The 15,351-nt window shown below is 34.6% G+C and overlaps 1 protein-coding gene across 2 annotated transcripts in view; it reads right to left on the bottom strand.

Annotated features, from left to right (window-relative positions):
* SMCHD1 (structural maintenance of chromosomes flexible hinge domain containing 1) overlaps nucleotides 1-15,351 on the bottom strand; it is a 130,011-nt gene that overhangs the window by 41,884 nt on the left and 72,776 nt on the right. For both annotated transcript variants that reach the window (XM_032602494.1, XM_032602495.1), the window contains 8 exons: nucleotides 14,828-14,916; nucleotides 14,112-14,230; nucleotides 10,802-10,969; nucleotides 7,538-7,663; nucleotides 5,308-5,387; nucleotides 4,916-5,073; nucleotides 2,697-2,812; nucleotides 1,589-1,653 (listed from right to left, as the gene is read on the bottom strand). In XM_032602494.1, the coding sequence (XP_032458385.1) occupies nucleotides 1,589-1,653; nucleotides 2,697-2,812; nucleotides 4,916-5,073; nucleotides 5,308-5,387; nucleotides 7,538-7,663; nucleotides 10,802-10,969; nucleotides 14,112-14,230; nucleotides 14,828-14,916 (921 nt within the window). The remainder of the gene's footprint in view (nucleotides 1-1,588; nucleotides 1,654-2,696; nucleotides 2,813-4,915; nucleotides 5,074-5,307; nucleotides 5,388-7,537; nucleotides 7,664-10,801; nucleotides 10,970-14,111; nucleotides 14,231-14,827; nucleotides 14,917-15,351) is intronic.

Genomic DNA, 15,351 nt, shown 5'->3' with positions numbered 1-15,351 from the left:
AGCATTTTTGAAATACGTAATAGCTAAACTTTTTAATTAAAAATTATTATTATTATTTTTTGGCTGCATTGGGTCTTTGTTGCTGCATGCAGGCTTTATCAATAGAGAGAAAACTTAAAAGGAAACCAAAAACAAATTCTGCAGCTGAAAAGTACAGTAACTGAAGTGAAAATTTCACTACAGGTATTCAAAGGCAGATTTGAGAAGGTAGAAGAATTAGCAAACTTGAAGATAAGACAGTGGAAATGAGAGTCTGAGGAACAGAAAGAAAAATGATTGAAGGAAAGTGAACAGAGCCTAAGGGACCTGAGATGCTATCAAGTGGACCAACATACACATTGTGGGAGTTCAAGGAGAAAAGAGGGAAAAGGGAGCAGAGACCATGTTTGAAGAATGGCTGGAAACTTCCCTAGTTTGATGAAAGACATGAATATAAGTATCCAAGATGCTCAAGGAATTCCAAGTAAGATAAACTCAGAGACCCACACCAAGACACATTATTACAAACTTTCAAAGGACAAAGAAAAAGAGAATATTAAGAGCAGCAAGAGAAGAGCAAATCATTACATACAAGGGATCCTCAATAAGACGATGGGATTTCTCATCAGTAAGTTTGGAAGCCAGAGGCAGTGGGCCAATGTTTTCAAAGTGCTAAAAGAAAGAAACTGTCAACCAAGAATCCTACATCCAGCAACTGTTTCTCAAAAGTGAGGGAGAAATTAAGACATTCTCAGATAGGAATTCCCTGCAGTCCAGTGGTTAGGACTCTGCACCTCCACTGCAGGGGGCACGGGTTCAATCCCTGGTCAGGGAACTAATAAGATCCTGCATGCCACACAGTGCAGCGACATTCTCAGATAAACAAAAGCTAAGGGAGTTCATTACCACTACACCTGGCCTGGAAGAAATGTTCATGGGAGTCCTACAAGGTAAAATGAAAGAACAATAGACAGTAACTTGAAGCCACATGGAAAAATAAATACCTCAACAAAGGTAAATACACAGGTAATTGTAAATGCTGGTATTATTGTAACAATGATTTATATCTATACTTGTACCTTTTGCTTTCTATATGGCTTAATAAACTATACACTTAAAGAAATAAAGCAATTATTAGTCTAAAAGGAAAGAAACATTTTTAATAAATAAAAGAAACCTTAGACACCATGTCTCCAAAACCATTTTCAGATTTCAAAGTACAGGTCCAGACTAAAGAAGCGACACTCAAAGTCACATAGTTAAACAATAAAAACCTAGTTCAGCTTTTTTACTTCATAAGATCTTAAGTTTAGAATTACAGAAATGTCCTATATAATAAAATATAAAGTGCTCTGACAACAGAATTCTTCTGATGTTTTTGATGGTTTTGAAAACAAATATATCTATCACAACAATCTTTCCCCAAACCGTTTTACAAAGTTTGCAAACAAAATATTTTCTCAAAAAACTTCCTGACCAAAAATTAAGAAAATAACATTTTCTATTCAATCATAAATTATTTCTCCCTAGCTGAGCAGGCAAATGTTGCCAAGGCTGATTAACTTCATAACAAAATATGCATTAAAATATGAAACAATTTGAGAAATACCTGAAGTAGAAGCAGCCATCTTCCTTGTCATTATCCTTTATTTTATTACAACTAAATATTTCTGCCTAGAAGGAAAAGTAGGGAAGAAGGGGGAGAGGGAGAAATCACAAACATTAAACACAGTGTATTTACGATAAAAATTTCTTTTTCCTTTCACCAAGTGTGAACCCAGATCACATCTGAATTGATAAATACACACAAACACACCCTACATGTATGTATCTTTACCATGCATGTATGACACAAAAGTGAGATTAGTCACAATGGAAAGATATACCATTAATCATTAAAGGGCACAAAACAGATCTTAAAGGTGGTGACATAATTTTAAGGTAATAGCAGCTTGATGGGACTGATGGTATAAATTAAGGAAGCTAGTTTCCTAAACAGATGACTAAACTGAACCATAAATCCTGAAAGATGTCATTAAATCAGGACCCCTGATATGGCTTGGTTCAGTTTCCAATTTGATATTTATTTTAGATTGGCACTGTCTGGTATGGTAGCCAATAACTACATGTGACTACTGAGCACTTGAAATGTGACTGGTCCAAATTGAGGTGTTGTAAGCATAAAATACAAACCAAATTTCAAAGATTTGGAAAGATACAAGAATGTAAAATGTCATAATTAAATTTTAAAATATTGAGTTCATGGTGAAATGGTAACTTTTTGTATATTAGTTTAAAACTATATTAAAATTAATTTTACTTTTTATTTTTTAATGTGGCTACTAGCAGAATTCAGAATTTGAGTATCACGTGTGGCTGGTATTATATTTCTATTGGACTGTACGGCTTTGGACTCTCAAACTGTTCTCTCCACTCTACCCCCTTCTTTAATTTACTCTGTAGTCTATCAATCACATCTCCTTCTCTCACTTTCTGTATTATCTCTTAGTGATATTTAGTTTTTTGCCTTGTGCTACTGTTCTTTAGACTTAATTCTGAAACATACTGTGATGCATCTTTAAAAATCCTAAGTGATGGAATGGGTTACTTTCTAGTTCTCCAGGATATACACACTGCATTTTTATATTAAATTACATTTAATTTTATGTTAAATGTAAGAGCTACTTTTAATTTCTAAAATGCTTTCTATGACTCACATTTGCTGGTGGTCGGTTCCCACTGTTTGACAGTTTCCACATTTTCATGGAAATACGTGCTGGATTAATATTTTTAATGATACTGTCATCTTCAGAAATAACAGTAATCATAAAATCTGTAATGATGAACATTAAAAAATTATTTTCTTTCTAGTTCAATCAGTGGATTTGGCTAAATAACTGTATGCCTTAAAGCATACATCTTGTTTAAGTGTTAATAATAAAGTTCTAATGAAGAAATAAAACTATTCTTTAATTAGCCTTCCCCAACAATTTGTCTACAGAACTTAATCATAACAGGTAACTCTCCAGTGCTAAATCTCCCACAGAAATCTAAAAAATACATCTTTGCTATTAATAATCCTTTGTCTTATTTTCACAGTCTGCCAAGCAAGACCAAAAAGGTTAGACTGTGTTATTTGTAGCACAAGGAACTATATTCAATATCCTGTGATACTATTGGGCATATACCCTGAGAAAACCATAATTCAAAAAGAGACAGGTACCACAATGTTCATTGCAGCAGTATTTACAATAGCCAGGACATGGAAGCAACCCAAGTGTCCATCAACAGATGAATGGATAAAGAAGATGTGGCACACATATACAATGGAATATTACTCAGCCATAAAAAGAAACAATTGAGTTATTTGTAGTGAGGTAGATGGACCTAGAGTCTGTCATACAGAGTGAAGTAAGTCAGAAAAACAAATACTATATGCTAACACATATGTGTGGAATCTAAAAAAAAGGAAAAAAATGGTTCTGATGAACCTAGGGGCAGGACAGGCATAAAGACGCAGACACAGAGAATGAACTTGAGGACACGGGGAGGGGGAAGGGTAAGCTGGGATGAAGTGAGAGAGTAGCACTGACATATACACACTACCAAGTGTAAAACAGATAGCTAGTGGGAAGCAGCTGCATAGCACAGGGAGGTCAGCTCTGTGCTTTGTGACCACCTAGAGGGGTGGGATAGGGAGAGTGGGAGGGAAGCACAAGAGGGAGGGGATATGGGGATATATGTATACATATAGCTGATTCACTTCGTTATACAGCAGAAACTAACACACCATTGTAAAGCAATTATACTCCAATAAAGACATTAAAAAAATACATCCTGTGATAAACCATCATGGAAAAGAACATGAAAAAGAATGTATTTATATGTATAACTGACTCACTCTGCTGTACAGCAGTAATTATCACAACATTGTAATTCAACTATACTTCAATAAAAAAATTTTTTTAAAAAAGGTTAGACTACAGATACTCAGCAATCTAGAATAGGCCAAATGGTTACAAATCTATATGCTTTATGTAGTCTGAGAATACAATGTTTACTTTCTTTTATGATTTTCAATAGCATATAGTAGCTAAACTATTATTACTTGTAATAGTTCCTTATATTTATCACCTGTAATATTCTCTTGTCACCTATTACAGTTTTTAATCACAGAAAATAGGTCTTATCTCCCCTAACAGATTTCAAAGGCTATAATTATTTAAAATTGTTACTACTTCAATCTAAATATTTCTGGTCTGCTTCTTTCACTGCTTGTAACTATGAACAGGAATTCATCCTCTCAAGAAAACCAAAGTCTTCAAGAAAATTACCTATACAAAGCAAATACAATTTCCTATTGACTTGGCTCCTGCCATATTACACTGAAATCACTTGCTTGACTGTCTCCTACATTAGACTGAACTCATTGAAAACTGTCTTGTTCATTACTGGAATTAGGAGTCTAGCACAGTGGATGGACATAGCAGATGTTCAGTAAATGTTTGTTGTTATGAAATATCTTTAATCATAAATTATGATGTGATGCATTTCCATCCAAATTAAATTGAACAGTCCTGGTTCTGTCTGGTTTAACAGTGCAACGTATTTAGTAGAACATACCCCCACATTTTTGCCATTTAGCAGTTCATACTTCTTTTGCAGAATCTCACAATTCAGCGAATGAACAAACACAAACTGGTTATCTTAAGCTATCAGTTTATATATGAACTTTTAGTTCATTCTTGACCACTAAAGGAATGTAGGATATAGGGGAGAGGGAAGACATAGCTAAGTCAAATGTACTTTCTTATTTGAAAAGCCACAACATGCTTGCTTTTTTATCATGCTGAACACCCAGGATAAATAATTTATTCCATTAATGTAAGAAGCAAATTAATACTACAAATTTATTTTAAAACTGTGAATTACTCACCAGTGAAAATACCCCCTGCTAAAAAGGAAGCATCTTTGTCATATTTAACATTGAGACGAATGGGTTTTTCAGGGTCTGGAAGAATCATTAACTTAATTATAGGTCCTTCTATGGTATTCTTGTTATAAATGGCTTTAACCTGCATAATATGTTCTCCTCTAAAAAGAAAAAAGGGGAAGGAGGGAAGGGGATTCAAATTTCATTAGTTATAACTAAAAATTCTGAGACAGTTTATACAAAGTTTAACTCATTTAGGAAGCCTCTCTACTCCTATTCCATTCCAACTCCTGACTATCACTAAATAGAAGGCTAGTTACTACTCTTAACTTAATCAAGTAATAACAAAAATCAATCTCTATAATACCAATAACTATCAAACTTTCAGTTCTTACCTAGGGGCATAAACACTGAACACTCCCAAATTAGCCCTGCCCCTTTCATCGGTTTTATGCTGTTGGTTTGAAGGAGTGAGCTAAAAACAAAACAAAACGGTTAATTAGAAAATTCTAGGAATCAAATTCTTTTCCTCTATTACTATTTAAAAAGCTACATTTGCACACAGTCTAAAATCTAAAATTGTCTAATTTGAACTAGTTGAAATGATATAATACGTAATCACATAATCCAAAGGATAATAATCACTCAAACTCAATTAAACTAGAATTTTGTGTATTTCAATTATTAAGTTGCAGAATTCAATGTTCAGTTTCAATAACGCTGATATATCAAGTGAAGTTTGGTCACACAAACACTGAAGGTATATTCCAAAACCGGGGGGTTGTGAGAGTCGGCGCAGGAAAAATAAACATAAATACACGTACATAATTTCAAGTCAAGGCATAATACCATGTCCATCGTTAGTTACTTCATCTTTCTCTTAATATTTACTCAGATGTGCTTCTTAAATCTTTGTTGCAATACTACTTTTGCATTGATAACCAAGCTTTTACTTTTAAGTGATTAAAAATCAGTGGCCACATTTCCTAATCATTGGTTAGAAGAGTCTTTTAGTCTTTTGCAGATGCTTCTCCAAAAAACTAGGATCATACTCTTATTACCAGTAGGAAATAATCACTATTTAACTCTCTTGGAAGCAAACATTAAGAACAAAAGTAAATGTGAAGACTGTAGAAGCAGGAAAATCAGAATCTCTCCTAAATCCTAATACCAAATTTCTGTTTAACGGAACCTGAAGATTAGGTAATTATGGTACATGCAGACAAAAAAAAAAAAAACAAAAGCAATAGTTGGTGAGACAAAAGTGAGAAAGAGTAACTGAACTGCTAGAATAAAACCCTGTATCTGTACCTGTCTCATTTACCCTCCAATCCATCTTCTCTCAACCTATCTCAAAGTCTTTCTTCCATCTGGGTCCTAAATCTTTGTTGCTAAGCCAGAGAAGTAAGTCTTCTATTTCAGGCTATATAGCAGCAATATTGTAGTCTTTTTTGACAGGCTAAGACCTCTGACCCTTTTCACTTTACTTTGAAAATAAGTTCATGTGGATCACAAGTCATTCTTGGCACTTTAATCTCCTGTATAGCTTTAATTTATTTATTTATTTTCGTTTATTGTCTTTTGGCCACCCACATGGCATGCAAGATCTTAGTTCACCAACAAGGGATTGAACCTGTGCCCCCTGCAGTGGAAGCATGTAGTCCCAACCACTGGACTGCCAGGGAATTCCCTCCTGTATAGCTTTTAAGATAAACTTGTTGAGTCCTACAAAATCCCCACTGGGATTCTTAATGAACTAATAGATTAATTTCAAGTGAACTGTGTATTTACATAATACCAACTTTTTGCATCCACTAAAATTATAAAATTCGTGGAGGGATACTCAAGCCTGGCTAAATATAACTCCAAGAACTCGCTTCTGTGTTGCCAGGCAACAACCTGGCTGGGACAAATGAATTCCCTTAAACCAACAGGAGAGACTTGTGAAAATATAACTTTGCAAGGGACTGGCAGCTTCTTCCCTTACCCCTTGCAGGAGGGCATAAACTTTGTGCCAGGCACCCAAAGTCCCCCCTACATCCTGGTTACGCCAATACTAATGTAAACACTTGGTACCTAATCTTGGACTCCCGGTATCCAAGCACTATGTCTGTGCCCAAACATTACGAGGCCATGTTCATGCTTGCCAAATTCCCTAGAACACAAGCCAGTATAGGTCTAACAGCTATGCCCAGGCCCTGGTAGCTCTCCAAAAGGTAGGTGGAGTACAGCTACTCGCATGACTCTTTTCCTTCACCCTTAGGGCTTGTAAGTTTCCCCAATAATACCATTTCATAACCCATACTGCAGGTCATTGTATCTGCCATCATTCACCTTTGTCAGCATTATGTATTCTTAATCTGAGATCCAAATATTATTAATATTGTGTAATAAACACTTAGACATAACTGCAGAATGTTGCTCCTTGTTACACTGTTTGCAAGATATAAACTATACTTCCTCAAACTATTAAAAATTTTTAGGTTAACTTAAACTAAGCAATAATGAAGATTATATAAGACTATTTTTTTTAAAAAAAGAAATGTGACACCTAAAGACATAATCCTGAGGATGAAAGCCAGAATTTTAAGTAAGTGAAAATATTTAAGAATGTTTAAAACTTACCTTTAAATTGTTAGCTTTTATAAGGCTTATTTTAACCTGTGGCACAAGTGCTAGATTATCCCACTGATCACAAAGTTGAACAATGAGAGGATTCTGTAATTCTCTTCCGTTAATCACTGGAATGGACTAAAACAGATATAATAATTTTAAGAAGCACTAAAACATATATGCCAAACAATATGATTACTATTTAAGTGAAACAATCACTTAATGTATCTGTTTTATTCACAAATAGCTCCTTTCATCGATTAAAATAAACTTCTGAAATTCAATTATGTTGTCACAAATGATCCTCTTCTTATAGAAATGATTGAAAATTTGATAAACGGGAAAATATCATTTGACATTACTGGCTTCTAGAGCCAGTGAAGAATTCTAAAAATTACATATTAGAAGGACTTCCTTGGAAACAGAAGCTTATCTTAGGTTCTCATCTTTAGCACTGTCATCTACAGTTTAACTCCTCCATCAATTGTCAGCACTCTGCCAGTCTACACGAAGCAATAATGCACAGCTTTCCAGCTCTTGGTTAAACAGGACTAGTCACTGATAATCTACACTGTCTTGTTGGCTTAAGACGTTTCTTGCTTTTCCATTACTTCATGTAAGGCCTGTGTAACTGCGAATTTGTGTGCCAACCTATTAATACTGGATATGTCAAAGGAAAACACATTGTCAAGCAAGAAACCTGTCAAAGTCCAATCCTCTGTGTCAGATTTTAAAAGTTAAAAAAAAAAAAAAGATAGGAAAGATATAACTAGCAAAAAAGGAAAGCTGACTTATCATCTCTCTCCTACTAATAATGTTCCCTCCGCTTCCTCCACCCCTCACCTTACTTGAGGAAGTTGTTTACCAAATTACGTTAGGAGGTTGCTAAAAGTGGGAGAAAAATTAATAATGTGTTAGGGCTAGAACTTTTTTTTTTTTTTAAAGATACCCTTGAAGCTGGTTTAGTTTAAATGCTTAACTACCAAAAGATTTTCATGGATAGACTGTATTTTATCTGAAAAAGTTTATAAAAAGCTTGAATATATAAAAAGTGCTGATGTTTCCAAATGTAAATACTACAGGGTCTTTATTCCTAATTATGTAATTGTCTATCCATCAAATAGTAACTACTTTTAAAGAATATCTTTCAGTAAATGACTTGTAGCAAAAGCTTTTAGTTGAACATTTTTCTGGGTAGTAGTGGGAAAAGCAAATATCCAAAATCAAATGTTCATGAATACAAATCTGCCCTTTGCCACTTTTTAATATTGTCATGTAATGTAATATTTCAGAATTTGTTTCCTATTTATAAAGAATGATAATACATCATAATGTTGCTAAAGATTAAATGAGAGAATATATGTGTATATTTAATATATTTTTTTCTATTTATCATGCTTAGGTGTTAAATCAGTTCCCCTTTTCTATTAAAGATCCTGTAGGGGCACGGTAGGTCAAAAATTAAATTAGGAAATTCTAGGAAAACCACATATTCAATGACTATGTTTTCAAGCTTACCTACATATAATGTATCTCTTAACAGAATGAGAAATTTGTTTTAGGTTTTATTTTTAAAACTGTTGGATTTCAATGGTATCTGCAAATAAATCTTGTAATAAGTTTTTGAGTTAGCAAGCTGTCATTTTTTATATTCCCCTCCTACAAAATCATATAAAAACATGAACATGTAAAGATTTTTTCCACCTCAAATGTACACAATTATTTCATGATATAGGCAGTCAACAAATCCTTTACTGACATCATTAGGCACAAAGAATGTATTGATTTATGCAATATATGTGCTTCCAGATAAAAAATAAGTACACTCGCTTTTCAGTGAAATCCTTCAGTCAACACAGTATTACAAAAAAATTGTTTTTAAAGCACATTCATACACTAGTTTATCTGTTTTTTTAAACTCACAAATCAAAAAAGGGCAATCTCAAACTAGGGCGCAGATATGTAAGCTTTTCTTACATGATCAGTTCCTTTACAGGATAATTTCATTTACTACCACGGTCATGTGAGATGATTTCCCATTAGAAAAAAATAAGCTTTCATACCAACAGATAAGGCCCTGCCACACCATAAGTGAACACCAGAATGTGAACATTTTAAAATTAGAATTCTAAAAATTGATTGAAAACTGAAAGGTAACAGATTTGATAGACATTTGCAAAATTAGTATTGAAGTACTAGTGATTAGTATTTAATTCAAAAAGAGTCATGTCCCACAATGTTCATTCCAGCTCTATTTACAATAGCCAGGACATGGAAGCAACCTAAGTGTCCATCGACAGATGGATAAAGAAGATGTGGCACATATACACAATGGAATATTACTCAGCCATAAAAGGAAACGAAACTGAGTTAGTTGTAGTGAGGTGGATGGACCTAGAGTCTGTCATACAGAATGAAGTAAGTCAGAAAGAGAAAAACAAATACCGTACGCTAATACATATATATGCAGCCTAAAAAAAAAAAAAAAGGTTCTGAAGAAGCTAGGGGCAGGACAGGAATAAAGAAGCAGACGTAGAGAGTGGACCTGAGGATGGGGAAGAGTAAGCTGGGATGAAGTGAGAGAGTGGCATGGACTTACACATATTACCAAATGTAAAACAGATAGCTAGTGGGAAGCAGCCGCATAGCACAGGGAGATCAGCTCAGTGCTTTGTGACCACCTAAGGGGTGGGATAGGGAGGGTGGGAGGGAGACGGAAGAGGGAAGAGATACGGGGATGTATATATACGTATAGCTGATTCACTCTGTTATAAAGCAGAAACTAACACACCATGGTAAAGCAATTATACTCCAATAAAGATGTTAAAAAAAAAAGATTTAACTATTTGCATACGAAGGCAAACTAAAGTTTTTATGGATATAATGAATGACTTGATATCTGGTATGCTTTTAAAAATTCCAGCAAAAACATTTTTTTAGTAAGTCAGTGAGAGAGAACAATGAAATAAAACTGGGCAAAAATCAGTAACTGTTGAAACTGGGGGTTCATTATACTTTACTTTTATGCATATTTTAAAATTTCTATTATAATAAAGTACTTAGAATTTAAAGTATTACACTTTTTTAAACAAATGAGGGCACAGTGATGAGTTAAATAATGAAGTATTAAAATTCATATTACTTTGTCCTTTTGTTATTACTATTGCTACTGTTATTACTCCAACAACAAAATGTAACTATTCTGATCTACTGACATTTTGAAGCAATAAGTCATGTGATATTAAATTCTGTCAATCAAGGCAGGAAGGTACTTACCTCCTTTAACTCTGGCCAGTCTACAAGGAGAAGTTTAGCTGGTGGCCCAGAAATTAGCTGCACTCGAATAAAGTCAGAAAACTCACGCCACGTAAAACAAAGATCCTTATTTCCAGGGGGACCTGGAATAAATTTGATGCCTCTCACACTTATACTTTGTGTATTTTCCTAATGAGGAAAAGCACATTGAAAAGAAACAGGGAGATAATGTTTAGTTTTCAGAAAAATGAAAGAAAATGTTGTCACCACCTATGTGCATACAGATGTGCTTCTGGTATAACAACAGCAAGTAACTTACACATATGCCAATACTGGAGTTCCTTGAATTTCATCTCCTTGAGAGGAGAAACTGAAATTCTTTTTTGTGAGGGAGAAATCTAAAAGGTTCAAGCTATGTCCTTTTTCCTGATATTTTCCTAATTTCCCTCTTATTTACACTTGCATTGTCTCCTTTTTGCTCCCCAAACAGCCATGCAATGTGCTTGCCCAACACCCTTTGCACTCGCTCTTTCCCCATGACTGCAACATTTTTTTTACCTACATGGCTTTTCTTCAGGTTTTTGCTCACAGAATACCTTAACCAGAGGGGTTTTCTGTGACTACCCTATATGATGGTGCCCTATTCCCACAGCCCACTTTAATTTTCTTCCTGTCACTCATTTCCTACCTGTTATATGCTCTCCCATTACAAGGTAATCTCCGAGAAGGCAGGGGCTTTGACTTGTCACAACCCCATCGCTGGTACTTAGAATGCCCAACATCTGTTAATGGGAATCAATGACACTAGCCTATAATCTTTGCCAAGTGACTGAAGTAGATAAACTGATTCCATACTGGCATGAGCACTGTAGTGTTCACATTTTAATAGTGACCCTTAATGATTTCATCATCTTAAATTTCCATTAAGTACAAATATATTCCAGCAGATTTTAAAAATCAGAGTTAAAATGTCATGTTTTATGATCTGAAACAACTGTTTGTAGAACATTTTCTGTAAAAAGACATTGCAAAACAATAAAAATTAATCTCCCCCAAAAGCCCACTGAGTGCAGGGGAGTTTTTTCATTATTTGGAAAACAAATTAAGCATTCATTAGTACAACACATTGAAAAGTTCAAAATACGTGAAGTCTATAGAATCCCACATTTAATAGTGAAACACCAAATGCCCTTTTGAAGAGGTGATGTCTTAAGTAATCTTGAAAGTTATTCTGGTTTTACCTCATATCTTAAAAATAAAATTTGCATGCACATTAACAAATTGTAGATGAGTATAAATAGAATTAAACACAAAATTCTGAAAGGCACTCTCTAAGGTCTAATGTTGATATTATCAAGGGAATGTACTTCAGAAGAGCAGTACATCTTATGAAGATGTGGAAATGATTTTAAGAAACAATGGCAGGGCTTCCCTGGTGGCGCATTGGTTGAGAGTCCGCCTGCCGATGCAGCGGACACAGGTTCGTGCCCCGGTCTGGGAGGATCCCACATGCCGCGGAGCGGCTGGGTCTGTGAGCCATTGCTGCTAAGCCCGCATGTCCGGAGCCTGTGCTCCGCGACGGGAGAGGCCACAGCAGTGAGAGGCCCACGTACCAAAAAAAAAAAAAAAAAAAAAAAAAAAAAAGAAACAATGGCATATTAAAACCAGTTTTTTTAAATTTTTTTATTTTTTTGCGGCATGTGGGATCTTCCCGGACCGGGGCACAAACCCATGTCCCCTGCATCGGCAGGCAGATTCTCAACCACTGCGCCACCAGGGAAGCCCGTTTTTTTATTAAAAAAAAAAAAAACTTTAAAAATAGTGCTTTTTAAAAACAACTTTGGTTTAAAAAAAGGCTCCCTTTTTTCTGTAGAAACTAGGGGTAGACTCCTATTGTTCTGAAAGTGAGTCAAGATAGTATACATCAGTTATAAAATGACAGCAGAAACAAAGAAAGTCAATTTGACTGGAGAATGAGCCATGGGAGGAGATACGTGTGCTGCAGTGGAATACTATGGAGTACTTTAGGTCACCCTAAGGAGATGGAGTCTATAGTATAAAATGCTGATAGGTGGCATAAGATGGGAACTGAAAACTGACACTAGATTTGGTCAGGTGGCACAGGGCAGAAAAACAGTGACAGTGGCTTGCCTGGGAATGATGGTGAAGAATGTGAAAACAGAGAGTACACACAACTCTTCCAAGGAGCTGTACTGTAAAAAGGAGGAGAGAAAGAGGGCCGTACAAGGAAGCTGTGAGCGTTTTTTTATTATAGCATGTCTATATGCTGATGGGAATCTAATTGACAGGGAAAACAAGATGTAGGAAGATAGGTTACAATTTAGGAATAATTAGTGAAAGAGGATGGGAGCCTGTGCATAAGGCGACAGAAAGCAGAGATAGTTCATGTATAACAGCAGTTATTATCTGACTTCATCTACACAGAGAGTGAAGCTAGACAAGAGAAGAACCTGAAAGTCAAAGATGAAACCTTATATTTTACAGTAAACAAAACACCATTAAAAGTTCCTCAGCAGTGCTAAGATATAGTGAAAGTGGTGTTCTGAAAACTAGAAAATAATAGCCCAGCAGATTAGTGGAAACAGAAATTCTAGGTGGGAGGGGCAACAAGGAGGCTATTATGATCATTCTGTCGGGTAAAAGGTATAATGGAGGCTCCAAAAGGAAGAAGAGTTTTGAAAACCATTAAATGCCCTAAATGGATTCAACCTTACTTGGCCTTAGAATTCCTTCTTTTTGACCTACTCGAGCCTGGTAGGTTCCTTGAAGGCTCAACTCCAACATCTTTTCTCGAAAACTGCCTTTAATCTCTCCAAGAAGAATACATTGTGTTTCCTTGCTTGTTTTAAACTGAAATAATTCCACCAGGGTTCTTATTTTTCAAGCTAATCTCAATTAACTGCACAGCTGCAAACTTTCACCACTAGTTTTCTCCCAGGCATTCTATTTAATGCAGGGACCGAGCACCAAGAAATTTTACTCAAATAGCTACATGAAAAACTATCTTTATACACATATCAAAATATTTAAGGATGAAATGATATGATGTATGGAGTTTGCTTCAAAGTGATAGATAAGCGGGAAGTGATGAATGTTGAAGCTGACCGATGGGATCATGGGAATTAATTATACTATTTATTCTATTTTTGCATATGTTCAAAATTTTTCATTATAAAACTTATTTTAATGCCTTTTATAATTTTTCACTGTGAACACTGAAATCAAGTCTCTCTTATTTTTGTTTTTCCCAAACTTTTTGTTATATATAAACTGAATGGAATAAGCCAACTGTTATGGAAAACAGCCATACCTGAAAAGTAGTTTTCAAATGTGAGCTATCAAGTCCAATCCCAGCAATTCCCAAGGAAGATAGAGAACTTGGTGAAAATGCTTGAATCTGATTTCCATACTGATCTGTAACTATTATAACTATAAAAGGGGGAGGAAGTTTAATTTTAAAGTATCAATAAAATATACAAATATCCATAAACACACTTATACACTTAATTAAAATTATACTTAGAAACTCATTCTAACTTTGTTCTTGTGTATTTTTTTGGTAAAAAGTAATTATAATCACTTCTTTTATAGTCACTATAAAAGTAATAAGAATATACATAAGTACACTTATATTTACATATTTAACATGATGCTGATGTTAATCAAGTTTTTTACCATGAACATTTGAAGGAAATAATTTAGTATTATGTAATATTCTAGATATAAGAAAAATACAGGATACATATGAACTCACTAATATATTTACTTTTCACTCTTAATATTAACTATTATCATTTCTAACAAAAGCCAACATTCTTTTCAACAAACCATTTTTGCCAAACTGATTTCACAGTTAGGTCAGCATAGGCAAAGACAGGGAAAATGCTTCAATCTTTCCAACAATGGAATTTAAACCATAAACCGTATATAAATCCCAAGTTTTCCTTTCAGATTATGTATGCCAAATCATGAACGTAAGGACATATTATAGAAGTGTTTTAAAGAAAGAAAGCAGGCCATACTAACCTATTTCTCCTTGAAGCTCTTGGCCCATCTGTACAGTTTTTCCTCCTTTTAATTCACATTTTAGATGTTTAGGTTCATCAGGAAGTGGTCTGCAATTGATTAACAAGTTAAAGGCCTTACTTGCACCATTAATTGTAGTAAAAAATTAGTTTAAATATGCTAAAGAGTAACAAATACAACACTCATTTTCTAAAACTTAAAGTAACACCCCTCTAAATACCTCCATTTATATAACGTAACTATTAACCCAAAAGGAAAGAGAGAAAAGATAGCTTGCAAAGAGAGTAGAGAATACTGAAAAAAAAAAAAAAAATACACATGTGTTAGATCACAGTTAGCTATGCTGGATTAAAAGGAATTTATGCCATGAGAGCACTGAGAAAGAAAACAGATGGGTCCATAAGAATGACTCATCAAGAGATCTGTCTCTGGCTGAAGAGTTGTACATCTTACAATTTTATCTCAAATGTGGAGCTATTCTAAGTGTTGGAATAGTATGGAAATGTGTAGAGGAATTAAAGTGA

This window comes from Phocoena sinus, chromosome 14 (genome assembly GCF_008692025.1).
Source record: "Phocoena sinus isolate mPhoSin1 chromosome 14, mPhoSin1.pri, whole genome shotgun sequence".
NCBI classification, from domain to species: domain Eukaryota; kingdom Metazoa; phylum Chordata; class Mammalia; order Artiodactyla; family Phocoenidae; genus Phocoena; species Phocoena sinus.
Note: the sequence above shows the minus strand (reverse complement) of the source record. Positions and strands in the feature narration are given on the sequence as shown.